Here is a 23,225-nt window from a genome sequence, read left to right as displayed (position 1 = left end):
ATAGAAACAGAACTACATCCAAAGAAGTGCCCTGGCTACGACTTGATAACTGCTAAAATTCTTTTGGAGCATCCCAGAAAAGCAATTGTGTTTATTACAACTCTTTTTAATGGAATTCTTAGAACTTCTTATTATCCAGTACAGTGAAAAGTTTCTCAAATTATCTTGATTCCAAAACCAGGGAAACCACCAAATGAAGTGACTTCATATCGTCCAATTAATTTGTTACCAATGCTATCTAAATTATTTGAGAAGCTCTTTTTAAAGAGATTGTCTCCAATTCTTACTGACAGCAATATTATACCTGACCATCAATTCGGATTCCGAAGAGAACACTTTACAATAGAACAAATTCAAAAAGTCGTCAATAAAATTGAAGATGCCATAGAAAGAAACAAATATTGTTCTGCTGTATTTTTAGATATTCAACAAGCCTTCGATAAAGTCTGGCATCTTGGTCTACTTTACAAACTGAAAGCCATACTTCCGCAACCCTATTATCTATTACTTCACTCGTACTTAACATCGAGAATTTTTCAAGTAAAGTTCGGAGAATATTTCTCCTCATTGTATGATATAAAGTCAGGTGTACCTCAAGGTTCAGTCTTAGTCCCTATACTATATACAATTTATACAGCTGATTTTCCAATTTCTAATGAAGTATTGGTGGCTACTTTCGCTGATGACACTGCTATTCTTGCTTCACATGAAGATCCATCAACAGCATCTGAAAACCTGCAGAATGAATTGAAATAAACAGAAGACTGGCCAATTAAATGGAGAATACAAGCGAGTGAAAACAAATCAGTTCATGTTACTTTCGAAACCAGAACTAAAAACTGTCCTCCTGTAACACTGTACAACAAAGAACTTCCTGAAGCAGACGATGTTAAATATTTAGGTATGCACTTAGATCGCCGCTTAACATGGCGAAAATATATTGAAACTAAACGTAAAAAATTAAATTTTAAAACATAAAAAATCTATTGGTTACTGGGACCTAAATTAAAACTGTCATTAGAAAATAAACTTCTTGTTTATAAAGTCGTACTAAAACCAATCTGGACATACGGCATCCAACTGTGGGGAACTATTAGCATCTCAAACATTGAAATACTGCAGAGGTATCAGTCCAAAACTTTACGTTCCATTGTCACTGCACCATGGTATGTACGTAATGATGTCATTCATCATGATCTAAACATTTCAACTGTAAAGGAAGAGATCTCTAAGTTCAGCAAAATATACCTGCACCGATTAAATCAACATCCGAATCATCATGCATTAAATTTGCTGGATAATAGTCAAACAATAAGAAGACTTAAAATGACCAATGCTCTTGACCTTCCATTCATTTTTACTACAACTATTTAAAGTATTGTTATTTTTCTTTTGGAGTGTTATCATGGGATAACATCTCCACTCATGTCATATTCCTTTCTAATACTTACTTATTGTCTATTGTAGACAGATTGTAAATGTGGCATAAGTGTTATTTAAAAAAAATTCTATAGGATACTTTGTAAATTTAAGGGTTAAGTATCGTGATGAAACTGCTGCGATTCATGCACATTTCTGAACGGTTCTCAGTACGAAACAGAAGAACTAATGAGCACAGTATGAGATATTCTGCACTCTTTGAGAAGAATACAGCGTCATTGTCTTCATTCACTTGCGAGAAAGTGTTAGAACTTCCGCAGTGTCCATTTTTAAATAGTTAACAAAATTACGAGTTTTGTGACAAATCAACAGGTGAAAAGTGGTCTGATGTTTTTCAACATTTCAAAAAAATTCCATTTCATGTAAAAATATTCTCAAAATAATGTCATTTGCCTAATCATGTATCTTTCAGTCAGTAAGTCATCATTTGAAAGACTATTTTTCTACACAATGAACTCAACCTGGACTGATGAAGAGTCAAGAATAAAAATTGAAACAGTTAAGGCTTTGTTACAAGTGAAAACAAACTTTTTTTCTCATGTGAAAAACTTAGTGTGAAGCTGTATGGGAATGAACAGATCCTTAAAAAGATACATTCTTCAGACAAGTACTTGTAAAATGTGTGTTAGAGTTCAGTGTGTACAGTATTATGTGAAAAACTTCCATGCATGCGTGAGTACTGAAACTGAATTCTTAGTGACTATAATTATGTATAGGAGTTACGTATGTTTATGCATTTAATTAAAAAGTTAAGATACTCTACAAATTTAGTACGCGAAGTTCTATCACTGTGTGTACTGTTACATGTAATTTGTGCAACATTTCAACTGAGAGTGACTAGATAAGCGTTTGCGGTTTTTCTTTAAATTACCGATGTCCCCTGCTGGACCATAAAAAATCTGATCAGCCTAAGTAATAATAATAACAATAATAATAACAATTACAATAATAATAATAATAATAATAATAATAATAATAATAATAATAATAATAATAATAATTTATTCTGGTGGTGTTAAGGCCATCAGGTCTTCTCTTCCACGACACCAGAAATGTGTGTACAGCGAAGAAACAAAGTAATAACGTTCTTCAAAACAAAACAAAACAAAAACGTTTACAATGACAGTAACACAAATCAAAAAATATCATGCGAAAACATTTTTAAACATTTTAAATTAGTGTACTATTAAATAAAGCTTAAAATCTACGTATATTAACATTATTAATCTAAATAACTAAACGAGGAAGGGCAATTAATAATTAATGTACACAAGAAATTTTCTTTCTTTCTTTACTTTAATTTAACCTCTCCCTTTTAGGTACATTTATACGACCCACGTCACACGGGCGTAAACAAGAAATACAATAATAAATTATTATACAAAGGCTGTAATCCACACATCTAGTAACTTATTAATAATACATTTCGTTGGATAAAAAGTGCCTTTCTAACTTACTCTTGAATTTCGATAGTGTCCGGAATCCCCTTATGTCACTGGGTAGAGGATTCCAAAGACGAGGTAATGATACTGCATAGGAGGATGAGTACAGTATATTGACGTTCTGTGATGAGGGAATATATGCTTGATTCTAATTCCGTACTGTTGTGAGAAACTAAAAACGTGCTGCTAGTAGGTAGGAGTAGAGATATGCGAGAGTTTAAATAGCAATGTCAGTGAATTCATGATTTTTCTTTCCTTCAGGCGAACCCATAATAGAGCTCGAGGGATGGTGCTACATGATTAAATTTGCGTGCATTGCAGATGAATCTTATACACATATTATGAGCACGCTGCACTCTCTCACCTAGGTTATGGGTTACTTTATCAACGAGGAATCGCAATAATCAAAAATAAATATGTTGTAAGTTTATCATGTTTATAAAGAATGATATTTCATGATCTACGTGTAAATATTATACTATACTTGATCAAGTATTTTCATCGCCTGTAAAGACCTACTGTTCTCCAACCAGAAGAAAGTCTCAGAGGAATGAGACGCAGCGGGGTGATGCTGTGAATGAATGTTGATGTCATAAGGTCACACACGTGGATACACGCATCTCCATTGGCTAACTCTCAAAGCACAAACGATAACACTGGTACACACATATGTATATTACCCTAGTTACAAAATTAGATCACGGTTAATTTCCTGGTCTTTTAATCCCTCCATACATATGCTGGAGAGCGAATGTTTTTTAAACTGATGTTATAACGGTAATATTATATATCTACTTCGCTCCAATAGATGACGCAATAGTAAGCACATTCCCTTCACGGTTAATCTCCTGGTTGGAGAACAGTATACTATACACGGGTTTTAGTTGGGATTTTTCGTCTCAACTTCTATAACGGCTCCGGAGTCCACTCACATATTTTATAGGAGAGAGTACCGGTTTCTGTGGGGGTAAAATACGGCCAGTGTGATTCTGATCACATCGCCTCTTTGTGTTGTCGATATAAAGAAAACACGTGTGCTCTGCATTTCTGACTCCTTTTCGTCTGAATAGTGCGGACACCAAGACTTTTTTATATTCGCAATAAATTCTGAAGATGTACATAAAATACATCTCCTTCTATCTGCCATCTTTTCGAATACAAGTACGAATATATTGAACGTACCACGAATAACACGAACTACTGAATAGTGTTTACTATCTCATTAAAATTTCGCACAAGACCATTTCATAACTGTTATAATAAGCTATTAGAGGAGAAAAATTCGCTCCGGTGCCGGGTATCGAACCCCGGTCCTTGATTCTACGTACTGAGCGCTCTAACCACTGAGCTACGCCGAAGTTCAATCCACAGCGCCGGATCGAATCCCTCTCCTCCAATGTTTTTCCCTTTGTGGACTGACTCGAAGTTCGACATATAGACTATATTAACATAATATATTAAGTCAACGGCCATTATACAAGGAGCGCACTCAATTCAGTGACTTGGTGGCCGAGATGCCACAGTAATATGCACTGTTGGGCGAAGAATCTACGTAAAGATTAATTTTTTTGGTCCTACAGAATATATCTGTTATGGTAACAATAGTTATTAGAGGAGATTGAGCTTCGGCATAGCTCAATGGTTAGAGCACTTAGTACGTAGAACCAAGAACTCGAGTTCGATCCCCGGCGTCGGAGCGAATTTTTATCTTCTAATAACCATGTTTACCATATAACAGATATATTCTGTAGGATCAAAAAATTAATTTTTACGTAGATTCTTCGCCCAACAGTGCATATTACTGTGGAATCCCGACCACCAAGTCACTCAATTGAGTGCGCTCCTTGTATAATGGCAGTTGACTTAATATAGACTATGTCAACATATATGTCGAACTTGGAGTCAGGCCACAAAGGAAAAAACATTGGAGGAGAGGGATTCGATCCGGTGCTGTGGATTAAACTTCGGCGTAGCTCAGTGGTTAGAGAGCTTGGTAGCCTAAGTAGAACCAAGGACCCAGGTTCGAGTGAATTTTTCTCCTCTAATAACCATTGTTACCATAACAGATAATATATTCTGTAGGACCAAAAAAAATCTTTATGTTGTGAGGAGGATCACTATTTTAGATAATTTTTCACGTAATAGTTCCCAGCTTACAATAAAGTTAAAGTTCTTGACTTTTTTTCTCTCTATGTATGAATTTTGCATCTGCCATTTTTTTAAGTAAGTTTCGCATATACGTATGCACTGTACTGTAAGTAAATAAGTAAGTAAGTAAGTAAGTAAGTATGTATGTATGCATAGTTATAGCTGACTTAGGAAACCAGATTTTACTACTTATTACAAGTCCCAAAATTCCTGATTTCATTACCTTGAATATTGAGCTACACTTTCACCGAAAATGAAACTTTCCGTCAATTAATTTTAAAGTTATTGGCAATTAAACAGTGTATACATTTTTTGGACCACTCCCTATTGAAGTTTTATAAAGTTATGGCCGTTTCTTTATTGTTTGTGGAAGTTAAACCTCAACACTAAGAAAAGAAAAAAAGAAATAAATAAACTAATCCGGGCACCGGATGAATGGCTTTTAAGGAACCCGGAGGTTCATTGCCGCCCTCACATAAGCCCGCCATCGATACCTATCCTGTGCAAGATTAATCCAATCTCTATCATCATATCCCACCTCCCTCAAATCCATTTTAATATTATCTTCCCATCTACGTCTCGGCCTCCCTGAAAGTCTTTTCCCCTCTGGCCTCCCAACTAACACGCTATATGCATTTCTGGATTCGCCCATACGTGCTACATGCCCTACCCATCTCAAACGTCTGGATTTAATGTTCCTAATTATGTCAGGTGAAGGATACAATTCGTGCAGCTCTGCGTTGTGTAACTTTCTCCATTCTCCTGTAATTTCATCCCTTTTAGCCCCAAATATTTTCCTAAGAACCTTATTCTCAAAAACCCTCAATCTCTGTTCCTCTCTCAAAGTGAGAGTCCAAGGTTCACAGCCATACAGAACAACCGGTAATATAACTGTTTTATAAATTCTAACTTTCAGATTTTTTTAACAGCAGATTAGATGACAAAAGCTTCTCAACCGAATAATAACAGGCATTTCCCATATTTATTCTGCGTTTAATTTCCTCCCGAGTGTCATTTATATTTGTTACTGTTGCTCCAAGATATTTTAATTTTTTCACCTCTTCGAAGGATAAATCTCCAATTTTTATGTTTCCATTTCGTTCAATATTATGGTCACGAGACATAATCATATACTTTGTCTTTTCGGAATTTACTTCCAAACCTATCACTTTACTGGCTTCAAGTAAAATTTCCGTGTTTTCCCTAATCGTTTGCGGATTTTCTCCTAACATATTCACGTCATTCCACATAGACAAGCAGCTGATGTAATCCGTTCAATCCCAAACCCTGTCGTTTATCCCGAACTTTCCTAATGGCATATTCTAGAGCAAAGTTAAAAAGTATAGGTGATAGCGCATCTTCTTGCTTTAGCCCACAGTGAATTGGAAAAGCATCAGATAGAAACTGGCCTGTACGGACTCTGCTGTAAGTTCCACGGAGACACATTTTAATTAACCGAACTAGTTTCTTGGGAATACAAAATTCAATAATAATAATAATAATAATAATAATAATAATAATAATAATAATAATAATAATAATAATAAACATAGAGTAGTAACTGCTATTTGTTTTGTTATGAATATTGTTTTGACACTATTTAAAATGTATAGCCTTGTGTCACGCTCCAGCTGCTATATACAGAAATTAAAACACTACGCTGGTGCTCTGATTGCTACAAAGAGACGGCACTGATCTGAGTTCTTATCTTGATTGAAAGAAATGAGACGGACGGGTAGTGAAGAGGGCGCGACAGGTGACGTCAACTTGTCGCAGAGGTCGGCTGACCACAATTTGGTCCAGCGGCCCGGAAGCCGGCCCCTCTCCTGCGCCTTCTGCCCCAGAAGCCAGATAAGTACAACATTTCTCAGCGTCTGCCAAAAACTTGCGAAGCGAAAAGGAAATACACATCCATCCTCTACCCCTTCCCCGCGGAAACTTATCGAACGGAGCGATATGCAGGGGGGGGGGGGGTGGGACAGGGTAGTTTGTTCCCCACGATCTCTAGTCTACCCTTCCAGGCGCAATGAAGAAATCACGTGACTTGGTGTAGACTATCGACCACCGTCATGTGACAGCCGTTGCTAGGGGCGACGCGCGCGAAGGAGGGGGGCACTAGCTGTGTGTGGGGCTGGGTTTTTGGGGTCTGCACTTGTGTCCGAGTCAGTTACAGGAACAGTATTGTTATCTAGGGGTGCAAAGTGACCCCATCAGTGTGCAGCCAGCAAGACATCTCCCGTCCAGTTATAGAGTTCGACTCCATGACGACGCAAGTGGTCGTGAGTTCACGACTTGCTCGAGTGATGTTTCTCCGTTGTTGTATATGAGCGTACATTTTAGATAATTGCTTTGTTTTTAGGTGACGTAAATTGTTTAGGGTGGAATTAAAGTGGAACTGTCTTCTATTGATTTTTGGGGTGCAAGGTAAACTCCAAGAATTGCGGAGCTCCTTTCTCGCCCCCCAGACATCCCATCGATCGGTTTGACCGCCATATTGATTCGGGTATCGTGTGGAAAATAAAGTGAATTAGGTAATGGAGAGAGAATTATCGGACTGAGTAGAAAGTTGTGAATGAACTGAACTGTGATACAACCGTGTTCGAAGAGAGGGTCCAGAGTCTAGAGGCAGGAAGAGCGAAACAATTTACATACTACCACTTGAATAACAAGTGAACGCACACCGAGTCGTTTGCTACAAACTGTGACATTAATCCCAGTGAATAAATTAGAAATCTAGTTTTAATGTGATGAGCCGTACATACTGTTTTGTAATTTACAGAGAAACTTGAGATTGTTCTGCCATACTTTACAGAAGACGATACACAATACTGAATGATATTCAAGTAGTGCAAAATAAAACACAAATAATTCACTGTATGAGAGAAGAGCGGATATTTATTTGTTTGGCCGCCATATTTGTGTCCTATAGGATTGCATAAATATATAACAAAGGTGAACCCTTGGGGCCGCCATATTTAAACAGCGAGCAGCACCGCCTTGAGGCGGACCGTAGAACTATACAAGAGAAAGTGAAAGTGCCGTGAAGGGGTGCTCCCGCCTCCGATGGGGCGGCGGCCGCTGCAGGCTTCACCCTGGTGCTACTGAAGGTGCTGTGGCAGGTGGTGGTGAGCTGTAGCAATATGGGCACCGTTCTGAGCTTCAGCCCTCGGGAGAGGCGCCCCGTCTATAGCAGCAACAGCGGGGGCGAGTTCACCCTCAATAACTTCAGTTATGAGCAGCTCAACAATGCGAAAAACCGTGAAAATAAAGGTGTCACGGCTGCAACAGTCGTCGTGGGCACAGGGGGCGTCGCCAACAACACCAACACAAACTCCAACAACCACCACAACCACAACAACATCAACAACAACAATGAAAACGCGAGGATCATCTCGGAGAAGAATGCTCTGGAGAAGAACTTCAAAAAGCACTCACTGTTTATTAATGCTCTCAGCTGGAAGCGGTTTTCGACAGCCAACAACAACAAGAAGAAACTGGACAACAAGAACAAGAATCTGTCGGCCTTCCGGCAGCCGCTTGTGGACAACATCCATCCTCTGGTGGTGGACAAGAACAAGAACATCCAGAAGGCGGCAGCCATCTCATGCTACTATCCAAAGACAACCACATCCGCCTCAACGGCTACCACGACCGCGCCGCCAACGGCGGTGTTGGCGGGAGCTGGAGATCTGGTGCGTGCCAACAACACCAATAATAACAACAACCAGCTCTGCGACAAGCTGGCGCCCAAAGCCGTACTGCTTCCGAACCTGGGGAACGTGAGTCAGGGCCCGCAAGCCACAGCGGGTCCGAAGAAGACGGTGATCCAGGCCTCCACGTCGGAACTGCTCAAGTGCCTGGGCATCTATCTGCACGCAAAGTGCTACCGCCTCAAGGACTTCCAGGCAGGCGACGCCGTCATGTGGCTGCGAACCGTGGACCGCAGCCTTCTGCTGCAGGGCTGGCAGGTTAGTAGCTTTATGCAGTATTACCATATAGCCTATTATAGAAGTGCTCCATTTGCAAGTGAAATTTCCTGAAATATCGTCATATTGTCTCAAATTATTTGCATGAAATCACAATACGTCACGAACAAAGTATGAACATCTGGCTAATAACATGTTCTTGTTTCTTTTAAGTCAAATGTGAGGAGAATGAACGTTTTTCAAATATATGTTTCTAAACATACCATGTCGGTTCCTACTACATAGCCTACATACATTATAAACCTACATACATTACATTACATTACATACTGCCTCAAAAAATAGAGGATCAATCTTTCTTAAATATTTTTGTACTTCATTTATTCTCTTACACGTTTACTTTCTCTTGTCCTTTCGTTCCTTTTTGATCTTGATTTTTCGGGTGTGGCGCAGTTATAATTTTATTAATAAGCTTATAACAATTGTAATATGTAAGAAATTCCGAATAGGGCTATAGTTAAAGTATGATTTTGAACCTTAACAGAAAGGAATATGTATTTTCTTTCTTTAATTTTTTTACTATTTTGTTGTGCTTTTGCGCTATAATAAAATTTATATACCATATATTTGTATTTGTACTATTTTAATTTCAATGAAATCTAAAATTTAAATTTAAAAAATTAAAATCTTTCTTCTTCCTTTTTATTTCTTTCCTACTATGTTATGTGTCTTCATTTCTTTGCAACCACCTTTATTTCTTCAGTTATTATAGATTTTCAAAGTGGTCCCCTATTTTGTCATGTGATTGAGGAATGGATTCTTCTCATTGCTGGTTGGGCTTAATAAATGATAGTCTACGTACAAACTATTAAAAGTTTTCAGATTTCTTAAAACATTTAACACAAAAACAATTTGTCCAAAATTGTAAAGTTGTTTTAAATATCTTGTTCTATGTTCATTTTTTCAACATTTTCTCATCTTCAGCCCTGTTTAACATCTACAATCAGAACCCTCTTGTTCAAAATTGGTGTCGTCGATTACGTATGTTAAAAGTGTGTCTCCTCTATTTAAAACCTTACTTTTCACGTTTCGTTCATCATGTTGGAGACTACTACAATACAGTAGTTCTTTTTTGTCATTTTCCATGCGCTCAACATACTCTGGATTAAAAACATTTGACCTTTTCTAGTAACTGAAAAGTGACAATGTATTGTCACGCATTTTCGTTTCTTACTGTTCTGTCGTGTCATTTACAGATTTCTTCGCAAACACCGAATCATGACTGTTTGTTTTTATTTCATACCAGTTATATTGATGGCCAAATGTCTGAGATGTAGTTTAATCTTAGTTAAATTAGGGTTCCAAAGATTCTCATGAAGGGTTTTAATGTAATAACTCCGAGATAAAATTTAATTGTAGAATATAAAATTGCTAAAGGACTTTTATTTGTACAGATATGTGTGCGCATAGTATATGGATTACATACATATATGTTTTATGTATGGATTACACAAATTGGTTCGGTTTATTGCCTGCATACAATGTTCTGCAGCTGAACGGAGATGTTTTTAGTTATTTTGTTATTGAAAGAACACAGGGTTTTGAAAAAAAACACTTCATCGTTAAAATTTTAACTTATTTGTCTATCTCTACGACATAAAATAGTGAAATACGCGAGCTATTTTTTCAAGTGAATATTATAAGAGGCGATACAAATTCAACACGCCAATAAATTGAAATGATGAAAAGAAACACAAAAATTAATAACGCCTACTTAAAAGAGTTTACTTCCGTCCACCAATCAAGATTATCTTTAAAAATATGTCGCCAACTGTAGATTACTACGGATTCTTGGACTTTGGTCATGACCTCCGCAGTAGCTGGACGTATTATTAGCATCCGTAGTAAGTTCTGACATATATCCTTCAGTAAGCTTTGTAACTGTTCAAATTTTAGTAGCGGTAATTGTATTTTAGGTTAAATCGATGTTGAACAATATAGAAATATGAACTTTAAATATAAATCTCAAACACTATATTTTGTAATATGAATACAGAGGAGGAATTCTAATTCTCCTAATCTACACAACATTGACATTTAGCTTTATTTTCTCGTATTTTCAAAACTTATTTCTAGCGCAACAGATTTTAGCTTGGAGTCACACACACACATGTTGAATAAATGACGGTCATTTGAAGACTTGAACAAACAATAATTGTCACGTTTTCAATCAAAATGAACTTAGTTGTAGCGCGGAAACATCGCCGGAAATCCAAGTTCAAATCTTATCAAATGCAAGTAGATTTTGTAATTAACAATAATGGTGTCACGGAATGTTTCTCATATTCCCAATTTCTTAAAAATTATCTCATTTTTTCTTCCGAATTATAAATCTGTAGTGCTCGTGAAAAGGGGTACAAGTCAAAAATGTTAATTTTACAGGAGAAGAAATTATTGTATTGGGAGAAATACTTATGTCTCTTTTCCCAAGCGAGCAGATGTTCCGTAAGTTGTCAATAAATTAATAAAAAAATGTTTGTGGAAATTGACTTATGCCACTTTTCCCAAGCATTGCAGAAATAATCTTCGACACCAGTGCAAAAAGTAAGAGAAACATCATATATTGTAGATCTTTCCATGGGACAAACTCTATGAAATCTTACGGCGAACGTTCCACTAAGCAAGTACCTGCAGAAATACCCGAAATATACGTCCAGATCTTAGTCTTCAGGTGTGATACAGTGGGATTAGTTGGAAGGTATGCAATACGAAAATTGTTCCATTTTTTCGTAAGATAGTTATGTCTGGCATTAAAGACTTTCTACGGTTTTTTAGCGAATACCATCAATAACTTCCCAAATAGTTATGATACATTGTTCTGGAGTCTTTAACTATTTGATGGATGATATTTAAGTGTCATTTTGTTTGCCGGTCAAATGGAATTGAACCTGCAATGCTCTTTTTTTTTAAGTTATTAATCTCTTTTCGTACTGCAGTATAGAATGAACGTGACACAGCGCAGGCGACTGACATTTTGAAATGTCAGCGACCGTTCAGATACGCCTCGTTAGCACAGAATTAGAGATGTCTGTTCACCACAAAAAGTTGTACCACTTTTTTCCTATTTCATAGCTAACGCTGTGGCCAGCGATTCGTGGCAGGTATTTAAATTTGTGATTATATTTAGTGTTATAGTTTTAATGAATTTTACATGAATAAAATTAATGAATTGTAAAATAAAAAATAGTTATTCTTTTTTCGATATTTTGCAATTATATCTCATAAAGATGGAAGTAACTATATTTGCGTACACGACGCGAAGTATAACGAAGCTAATAATTTCTTTTATGTGCGATTTAATATTTTAAACGTAATTTCTACTAAATCTGTCAGCATCATAGCTCTGACATCAACAATGCCTCAAAGTCTTAGTGCATATTATCCAATGTCCTTCACAAAATCCCAAACAAGACATCAGGTGGAATAGCGTCCGGTGAATTTGGAGAACAAGTATTTGGCCCACTATAATCGCGAAAGATAATATAAAGCGCTGTATTTGGTATTGTTGTCTTTTCTGACAATAATCACAGACTTATGCTGATATCATCAGTAGCAGCTTGTGCTTCATGCACATACCTAAGATCATCAACGTGTGACACATAAATGGATCCAGTTTCTTCAAACGTGCAATACTACACACAGTTATCGACTTGTATTTTGGAACTTTCCAAATAGCACACACAGGACTAAACGAACATTGCATTGCTTACCGCTTTCAAATTTTATTAAATAACAAGACATTTATGTCATTGCTATAAAGATTTATGTTTTCACTCACTACTATACAATTTTTCTTCTATTTCTTGTTAATACAACATGCATTATATTTCGTACTGAATACCGAGATCTAAAACTTAAGTATATTATGATTACTAATAAACTGATTTATTTCGCAGATATTTTATTGTAATATTTATTCCTTCATAGTTTCCTGCCCGAGGACAGGTCTTTCACTGCATATCCAGCATTCTCCAATATTTCCTATATTATACACTGTACCTTTAAATAATGTAATAATTGAACTAGTTTTATTTTCTCAGATCTTATAGGCCTATAATTTTAATACGTTTGACATAAAACTTATTAGCTTGCAAATGCCACATAGCGTAAGAAAAAAAAATCATGAAAAAGCAAGAAAAATTCTGTGGTGTTTGGGTAAAGGGAGATAAGTCATAAAAATGAGTTCGCAGATAATTGAAAATTAAACTTGGAACCCTTATTACAAATAACTTTCTACACAAATAAAATACATCAACTGCTTGTATTCTTTGATTTTTGCACACCCACTTTTATAATTTAACTTGTGTGTTCATCTGGGGAACAAAATTACACCTGGACAAAAAAATTACTTATACCCCTTTACCCGAACACCACAGAATTAATCTTATGATATTTAATAAAGAACGGCTGCAATAACACTGTTTTGTGGATTATAATGTTGAAGACCGACAAAACATGAAGCCATATGGAGTTGGAAGGATTTTATACCTTCAGGAAATTAGTGTATAGATCTACGCTAGAAATATCTACATCATAAATGGAGGCAATCACAACGGAATTATTACCAGATTATTAAATTAAATATATCTATATTATTTAAGTTACAGGCCAACAGTAAAGAGAATATTGTGGTGAAGATATTCCAAATTATTTTATCAATAGTAATCTCACTAGAGGTTTTGATTTATATAGGTAAAAACAAAACTCGAGTGGGATTTAATTTATTGTTACACGATTAGAAGAAATAAAGTACTCTAATACAATGAAATATTAATTGACTTACTACAATTCTATTTCACTAATGTTAGCTTCACCAAAATGTTTGAATGGAGCTGATATTTTCAGTTGACTGCCTATGCGGTAAAGAAATGACGATCGCAAAGCGTATTTTATAGTACCGTAAAGAATTTGCAGTTTGAAATGTCTGCAAATAAAGAAACAAATGGTAGGGAGGTGATAAAACAGAAGAAATTACAGGATATGAAGATTAGAAGAAATAAAGTACTCTAATACAATTAGATAGATATTAATTGACTTACTAAAATTCTACTTCACTAAAGTTACCTTCACCAAAACTTTGAACGGAGCCGCCATTTTCAGTCTACTATCTATGCGAGAAACAAATGATGATCGCAAATCATGTTTTATAGTACCGTAAAGAATTTCCAGTTTTAAATATTTGCGAACAAAGAAAGAAATGCTACGGAAGTGATAAAAACAAACAAATACAGTACTAGGGAAGTGATAAAAATAAACAAATCCTAGGGAAGTGATAAAATTGTGCGATAAGCAGCCATGATTGGTTGCGTTCTTTCGCACCGTTTTATTGGTCAATAGTAGTATGATGTAGTAAAAGTGTAATAGTCACTATAAACCTACAGGTGTACAGCTGAGGTAAAAGGAATATAATATCAGCTGCAAACTGGATCAATGATAATTTGTTTAAATTTATTTTGTGGATTTAACTGCCTATGAAGATCAAACTTTGTAGCAGTAATGATGATAATTAAAAGAATGTACTGCAATTATATTAATAAAATTGGTAGGAGGAATTGGCCAACAAAATGTATCGGGTGCAATTGCAAACAGAGTAAATTATTTATACTTTTGTTATATTTTTATCAACCTACTTTAAAATAAAACGAAATCAAGAAGAGTTTCTTTCCATAAACAAGAATAACAGTATTACATTAATAAATTTATCATGCTTAAAACTCAGTAGCATTAAAAATACAGTGTGTTCTGCATTCTTCTTTCAACAAATCTCTTAATAGAAGTCAAGCAAAACATCGTGTTTGTTCACTTCTATAATGATCTTATGCATTAACAAACAACTAAGAAAATTAGCATTTCGTGTATACACAAAAATTTGTGCTCCGGTATGACAAATTTCTCAAATTATGGAAGTGAATATGTGTGAGCTAAATTATATTTTGCTTAATATAAAAGTTATAATAATGCAGTATGCGTCAAACCAAACAGTTCTGAAAATATAGCTCTCATACTGTGTTTCTTTGCCTAGCAACCAAATATAGCAGGAATATTTAGATATACTTTATATTCAATGCTTGGCTTACTGCTGCAATTGTAGTTCTAACAACACAGGAAAAACTCTTTATTACTTACTCTTATTTCCGTTCCTACGGGCTTGGACGTGTAAGTGTTCAAGTTTGAAACACGTTTCAGACGTCTTTGGTGAAATGTTTCACAAACCGTTGTCATACTAACACGAGTATGTTACAAGTTGTTGACACGGCCATAAACACACCCACTTTGCTCCAGGAACTCTTTCGGAAATGCATAATTTCCCGTGGGACACATTTTCCTTCTCCGTTGCATTCACCTGACCTTACTGCATCCGATGTCCATGTTTGGGGTATGTTAAAGGAGTCCATCTTTATGGAGGATCTACTGACAACAATAATTGTGAAATTAGGTCTGTCGGGTTTCTTTCACCAACTGCAGCAATCTATATTTGCAAATATGCTTGAGAATCTACGTGAACGTTATGAATTATGCATAGAAAATAATTGAAAGCATTTTGAACATATGTTTTATTAAAAAAAGTCACTGAACATGGAATTTTGTTTTATAAGATACGCTTATGTTTCAGTTTAATAAAGTGCTTCACTTAACTGCAACTAGTTACTAGTTACTAGTTGCATAAAAGCGCAGAATGAATTTTCAATACTGTTTGTTTTGGCGCATACTGTAATAATAATAATAATAATAATAATAATAATAATAATAATAATAATAATAATACTTACATTTAAGGAACCCGGAGGTTCATTGCTGCCCTCACATAAGCCCGTCATTGGTCCCTATCCTGAGCAAGATTAATCCAGTCTCTATCATTATATCCCACCTCCCTCAAATCCATATTAATATTATCTTCCCATCTACGTCTCGGCCTCCCCAAAGGTCTTTTCCCTCCTGCCTCCCAACTAACACACTATATGCATTTCTGGATTCGCCCATACGTGCTACATGCCCTGCCCATCTCAAACGTCTGGATTTAATGTTCCTAATTATTCAGATGTAGAATGCAGTTCTGTGTTGTGTAACTTTCTCCATTCACCTGTATCTTCATCCTTCTTAGCCCCAAATATTTTCCTAAGCACCTTATTCTCAAACACCCTTAACCTATGTTCCTCTCTCAAAGTGAGAGTCCAAGTTTCACAACCATACAGAACAACCGGTAATATAACTGTTTTATAAATTCTAACTTTCAGATTTTTTGACAGCAGACTGGATGATAAAAGCTTTTCAACCGAATAATAACAGGCATTTCCCATATTCATTCTGAGTTTAATTTCCACCCGAGTATCATTTATATTTGTTACTGTAGCTCCCAGGTATTTGAATTTTTCCACCTCTTCAAAGGATAAATTTCCAATTTTTATTTTTCCATTTCGTACAATATTCTGATCATGAGATATAATCATATACTTTGTCTTTTAGGGATTTACTTCCAAACCTATTTCTTTACTTGCTGCAAGTAAAATTCCCGTATTTTCCCTAATCGTTTGTGGATTTTCTCCTAACATATTCAAGTCATCCGCATAGACAAGCAGCTGATGTAACCCGTTCAATTCTAAACCCTCTCTGTTATCCTGGACTTTCCTAATGGCATACTCCAGAGCAACGTTAAAAAGTAAAGGTGATAGTGCATCTCCTTGCTTTAGCCCACAGGGAATTGGAAACGCATCTGACACAGACTGACCTATACGAACTCTGCTGTACGTTTCACTGAGACACATTTTAATTAATCGAACTAGTGTCTTGGGAATACCAAATTTAATAAGAATATCATATAAAACTCCTCTCTTAACCGAGTCATATGCCTTTTAATAATAATAATAATAATAATAATAATAATAATAATAATAATAATAATAATAATAATAATAATAATAATAACAACAACAACAACAATGATAATCTTTGTCACCATCCCCAACACAAATCAGCGTGTTAACCCGTTCCATTAACCAGTTTTACAACAAAATTGTAAGCAGTTTGTTGGTTAATTTACTGACTTAATTCTTGTGGTTGCCTGATCTCAAAGATCTTTCTGGGCGCTAGATAGTCTGTTAGTACGAGGAAATCCAATCTCGACGTGCAATCGCGTGTAAAGAGATCAATTACTCCCGAAGATTAAGATCATTTACGAGGATGATAACTAAAGTAGCCTAGTTCAACATAACGTGAGAGGTAATGGCCGGTAAATTTTTCCTAAACTCCTCTCTTTGAGAATTGCTGTATTATTATTCTGCATGCCACAGAACATAAAACTAGCTTTTATTTCCATCCTTAGAATTTTAACTATTCTTGAATATCCATCTCTCTAGCAGAATTTTAATCCCGAACATCGTGTGCAATAATTACAGGTGACGGCTTGAAATATAAGTTAATATTACAAATTGAAAGTACTAATTAAATCTATGCATTTAGAAATTATAATTATTAAATATAAAAATAAACATTTGCGATTTCATAGCATAGAATGAGAGAGTTCAAGACAACTTGCTAATGAATTCGACAAAGGTCACAAGCAAACATTCTGATGGGGGCAGATAAAAAAAAGTTAATTTTTTTTCTTTCACTATGTTAATAATGTCAAAAGAAAAGCTTATACAAATTTTGGCCACTCGACCGCCATTACGAAGGCCGTAAAAATAAGTTTGCCAAGGGCCGTTAAAAGACAGAAAACACAATTTCGTTGGAAACATTTATTGGAACAGACACAGCAACTGTTGAGCTATTTTTCAACATATTCCCCACCAAAACTGAGACAACTGCCGTATCATGGGATCGACAGAGAGGTGCAGACGGCTGTCAAATGCTAATCCCAGACGGCTGACTTCTACGACACAAAGATACAAAAAATTGATCCCATGGTATGACAAATGTCTCAATTCCTGTGGGGGATATGTTGACAAATAGCGCAACAATCGCTGTACCTCTTTCAATAAATCTTTGTAAGCAATTGTGCTATTTTCTGTAAACGGTCTCAGGGAAAATCACTTTCTTTAATGGCCTCGTAATTGCGGTCGAGTGGCCAAAATTTGTATAAGCACTTATTTTGACATTATTAACACGGTGGAAGAAAAAAATTTAGCTTTTTTTATCTGCCCCGTCAGAATGTTTGCTTGTCAGAGCAACAAAAAACGTTTGGTGTGGAAAGATGTAAGGATATACAAATTAAATGTCATAGCCTAAAACAAATACGAGTATAGTACCTGTATTATTTTATGTTAAGTGATACGTGGACACTAGAAATACCTCAAGAAGGAAAGCTTTTGATTTGTGAATTAAAATTTGCATTCGGTAGATACTTTCTTTACTAAATCGTAAACTTAATGAATCATCATCATCATCATCATCATCATCATCATCATCATCATCATCATTAACAATTTGGCTTCAAGTAGGGGAAAGGTACGAGACATGCAATTGGAGTGCTGCAAACAATCGGCGAAAGATATCTTGAGAGAAAAATAAAGAAGTGTATATCGTCGTTGTTCCTGTAATAACTTCTATGTGAAAAATATAAAATTTTTCAGTAGGAAGAAAAACACATTTATTCATTCTATGGCTGTAGTACATAGGATACTGTGAATTCTTACATTTTCGAAAGAAAGAAATATAATTACATATAGGATATTTTATTTTTGCTGTATCACTATTTAAGTTATTTAATAGAGCAAAAATCTGAAAATCGATAAATATGTCACATAGGAGATATTGCAGGAACAACGACGATATACTATTTATGGACCTGGAACAGACTTTTGAGGAAGTGGATCGGATTAAACTTAGGAAATCTTGAAGAAAATTTGTGCTGATTGAAAAGAGAGGAGGCTATTCATTCAGTAACCTTTATATGAAACAACAAGTCAACCACAATAGAAGAAGAAATTTCATTGGTAATTCGAATAGGGAGAGAAGTACAACAAGGATGCTTTTTAGCACCTACGTACTTGGGGGATTTAGTGAAGAACTGTTTTCAAAACATGAGAGGGGTGATAGTAGGAGGAAGAAGAATAAAGTGCATAAGATTTGCTCGTGATATGTGGTGTTAGCAGAAAACGAGATGATACTAAGAAATATGCTACTGGTAATAAATGACAGCTGTGAGCAGTATGGGATGAAGATAAATGCAAGCAAAACGAAAACCATGGTTATCGGAAGAAAAATAAAGAAGGCAAACGTGCGAATTCTAAATAAGGCAGTAGAACAAGTAGATAGTTACAAATAGGCCTATTTGGGGTGTACTATAAGTAGTAATAACAACATGAGCTGCAAAGAAGTCAAGATGAGAATAGCAAAGGAAGAGTTTAAGAAAAAGGAACATATTCTGCGGATTTCTGGAAAAAGATGCAAGAAGAAACTTGTGTAGATTGTGGCATTCTATGGAATAGAAATATGGACATTACGACAAAGTGAAGAGAAAATAGTTGTAGAATTGGAAATGTAGATATGGAGAAGAATGGAACACGTGAAATGGACAGACAGAATAAGAGACGAAGGTAGTGCTAGAAAAAGTGGATGAACAAATAATGCAGAAACTGATCAGGAAGAGGAAAATAAATTGACTGGGTACCTGGCTAAAAAGACACTTCCTACTAAAGGTTGCACTGGAAGGAATGGTGAGCGGGAGAAAAGTTCGGGGCAGAAGAAGATATCAGATGATAGACAACATTAAGATACACGGATCATATGCGGAGATTAAGAGGAAGGCAGAAAATAGGAAAGATTGGAGAATGCTGGGATTGTAGTCAAAGATCTGCACTTGGGTATAATGCTATGAATGAATCAAAATCATCACCATCATCACGCTATTGAGTACATTTACTCATTTTATGTCTGTTTTAGGTTAGGATATATTATATAATGTGTTTTGTTGTGCCATTTTCATTTTAATATGTGTGTTCTTTTAGAGAGTGGTTGGATATAATCGTAGGTGAGGGGGGTGAAACCTACAAAGTAGGACTTGTTTTAGGTACAAAGCACGTACGGTCAGAAGACCTGTGCATTGGATTTCAGAGAAAATTATGATAATATAAAATCTGTATGTATAATATTACTCAATAAATCAATCTATCTACTACATTTACTCAGCCATAAGCTCTGTTATGATCTTCAGTTTTCTATCCATATCTAAGGGAAGACCGAAGAGATCTTTTCCCAAGTCCACATCTGTGGAGTAACGGTCAGCGCGTCTGGCCGCGAAACCAGGTGGCCCGGGTTCGAATCCCGGTCGGGGCAAGTTACCTGGTTGAGGTTTTTTCCGGGGTTTTCCCTCAACCCAATACGAGCAAATGCTGGGTAACTTTCGGTGCTGGACCCCGGACTCATTTAACCGGCATTGTCACCTTCATTTCATTCAGACGTTAAATAACCTAGATATTGATACAGCGTCGTAAAATAATTCAATTCTTTTCCCAATTGGACGGTACCTATGTCAAGGTAGCCTTTGTATGTCGTATATTATAGTCTACCTATATAATTTCTCCAGTTATTTTGGTAGATTGTGATGTAGTCCAATATTGATTCAATCCCTAATTCCTCCAAAATTTCATTTTTAGTTTGTCGTGAAATTGCAGGTCGTTTCGTCATTCTTTTGATGCTAGACTTTTTGAGAGTCTATGCTTCACTACCACAGCACAGAGTTGGTCTTGCTAGGATTTCAGATAGGCGTACCTGCTTATGTTTGTGAACACATGACTGTTTAAAAATAGTGTTAATGATTCCTAATGATTTTTAGTATTTGTTATTTTTTTTAATATCCTGCTCACACTAAAACGATGTTATATTCTAAATAATTAAATTTATTCACTCTCTTCAAAATATTATGACTTATGCGCATATTTTATTTTGAATTGGATACTTACCATAAAATTTCATTGTTGTTTTATTTGCTAACCTATAGTACAAATTTTATGTAAATTATAAACATATATATATATATATATATATATATATATATATATATATATATAGCTTTGCGAGACATATATGATAGCAAATTTGTAATAAAAAAAGAAGATTGTGGGAGATTCGAACCTTGAGCTACTACTATTAACTCGTTCAATAGACCAATGCCGTAACGACTTACGCTACTGAGACTGTTAATGTCGTTTCGGCATAATACGTGCTTTTCCTGTTCATATTCGCCTCGGTTTATTTTGTATTTATCAATTTTAGTATTATTTCACTCATCAGAGGCCCTGATGTATCTAGAATCAACCCTCCATTCCATTTTATAATATATTTTACACTCCTAAACAAAATATAGAAAATTTAAATGGTTTAATTATGTGTTACCTGGTGAACTACGAGTTTGACGAGACGATCATGCACAATCTTATGTCTCTTGAACTTAGAAATTGTCAGCGACCCATTCTTTTTGCCGTTTTGTGTGTACCTTTCTGAACTACGTGAACAATAAACATCCCCAATATTACTATAAGAAAGGCATGACCCAGGGTCTTTTCTGTCTTAAAATGTGCGTCTATAACAGGAAAACAAAACTGTTATCTCAAAATACATAAAAAAGTGACTCAAGTCCCTTTCTGAAATAAGCTGTTCATACATGGTTCACCCACCTGTAGTCTATGCCTACGTATGTATGTACTGCTAAAAATAGTAATACTGTAATTTTCGCTGCAAATTTAAGAATTAAAGGGTGAAAATGATATAGCTCTATGCCATATAGGAGAGCGTATTGAAGGTTAAGAGTTCAATGTTATTAGGCGAGGTATCGTGAATTCTTCGGCGTATTCTTAAGTCATTTGTTGAGCAATTTTTATAATATTTTACTAGTAGCTTCCTCATAAGTATAAGAAATAGATTCTCAAAAAAAAATTTTTTCTTAAAAGTGTGGCTTTGAACTATCTCATTCTCACTTCTTCAATTGTAAAGCTAAGGAAGTAATCATTAGGCTGTACGTCCATTTCAATAATATAGTATGTAAAAGATTTATTATTTCTAGCTCCAACTCTGGAGGAAAATTTCCTGCTCTACCCGACTTTTGCATGGACAGCCTTTGAACCCCTACCCCTCTTTCGGTGCGTTCTTGTAGGGAAAGAGAAATGACCCGCGCGCGGAACAAACTACCCGTGTCGTGCGCTTGCCCGTACATGCACGACTGGTTTATGTATAATATGTTAATAGCTTAGTACAGGGATGCAAAACTGTGCTCCAATTGTGGCACACGTCACAAGCCAGGACGCGTGACTCATCCCTTCCTTTCACCCCCCCGCGTAATTGGATATGGTGGGGGGAGAGGAAATGTGTGTTCAGAGTGCTTGCGGACGTCACAGGTACGTAATTCAAGGCCGGAGGATTGTGGACGGGGAACAAATTCTTTCCCCATGCTTCCACCCCTCTCTTCCCCAGTTCTGCATCCATAGCTTAGTATGACGTAGGACTTCCAGATTTTCCTCTCGTAATAAGCCGTACTTTGGACTTTCGTCAGAAAAACCCATCGTTTCTACTGGAATTGAGCCTGCGATACAAAAACGATAAGCTGTAAATAATGAGAATGAGGGTAAGTGAAAAGTTCATGTTTATGTTACGTCGCATTTAGAGTGACGCATACGAATTGCAAACCACGTAATCCAAAATCTTTTTGTGAATGTTTAAGTCGCATTACTCACTAGCCAAACGAATCCTTGACAAGATAAGCCCTGTCATCAACTCAGAGAGATGTAGAATCTTCTGTTACGGCACGTTTACGCCGCCCATTCCTATACGGATGACTTAGTCACCGTCTGTCCGTCGCAGATACTTCAAAGCGTCAGAGGGTTTAGTATCCTGTGGGGCTACTCATTCCCTTTTATTCCTGCGTCTGGGGTGGATAACCACCCCTTCGATATTGACGTCAATACGCAGACATAAATAATAGCTGTTTCGCCACTTAAGGGACCGAGAGAGATTCATGTCCTTTAACGTGGGGTGTGTTACCCAAGATAAACAGACGCATGGACTGTGAAACAGTGCAGTCGATCAGAAATTCAATTGTTAATTTACAATTGACGTATAATAATTGAATTAGCAATAAGCATGCCCCTTGGATAACTGTCATTCAACTGTCAAATAATTTCAGTGTTGCTATGGAAACATAACGTCCACCACCAGAAATTTCTGTTGTGCAATAATTCAAGTTTATAGTCACACCTGTGTATTCTCGTCACATTTA

General features: G+C 36.0%; 1 protein-coding gene and 1 long non-coding RNA gene across 2 annotated transcripts in view; one reads left to right on the top strand and one right to left on the bottom strand.

Annotated features, from left to right (window-relative positions):
* Nucleotides 1-23,225, bottom strand: part of LOC138716499 (uncharacterized) — a 190,459-nt gene that overhangs the window by 147,990 nt on the left and 19,244 nt on the right. The window lies entirely within an intron of this gene.
* The window catches only part of Cdk5alpha (Cdk5 activator-like protein), a 170,886-nt gene continuing 154,794 nt past the window's right edge, over nt 7,134-23,225 (top strand). Inside the window, exon 1 of the mRNA XM_069849640.1 lies at nt 7,134-8,998. Within this exon, the coding sequence (XP_069705741.1) occupies nt 8,171-8,998 (828 nt within the window). The 5' untranslated portion in view covers nt 7,134-8,170. The remainder of the gene's footprint in view (nt 8,999-23,225) is intronic.

Source organism: Periplaneta americana, chromosome 16 (genome assembly GCF_040183065.1).
Source record: "Periplaneta americana isolate PAMFEO1 chromosome 16, P.americana_PAMFEO1_priV1, whole genome shotgun sequence".
Classification (NCBI taxonomy): domain Eukaryota; kingdom Metazoa; phylum Arthropoda; class Insecta; order Blattodea; family Blattidae; genus Periplaneta; species Periplaneta americana.
The sequence above is the reverse complement of the archived record's forward strand: the minus strand, read 5'-3'. Positions and strand labels throughout refer to the sequence as shown.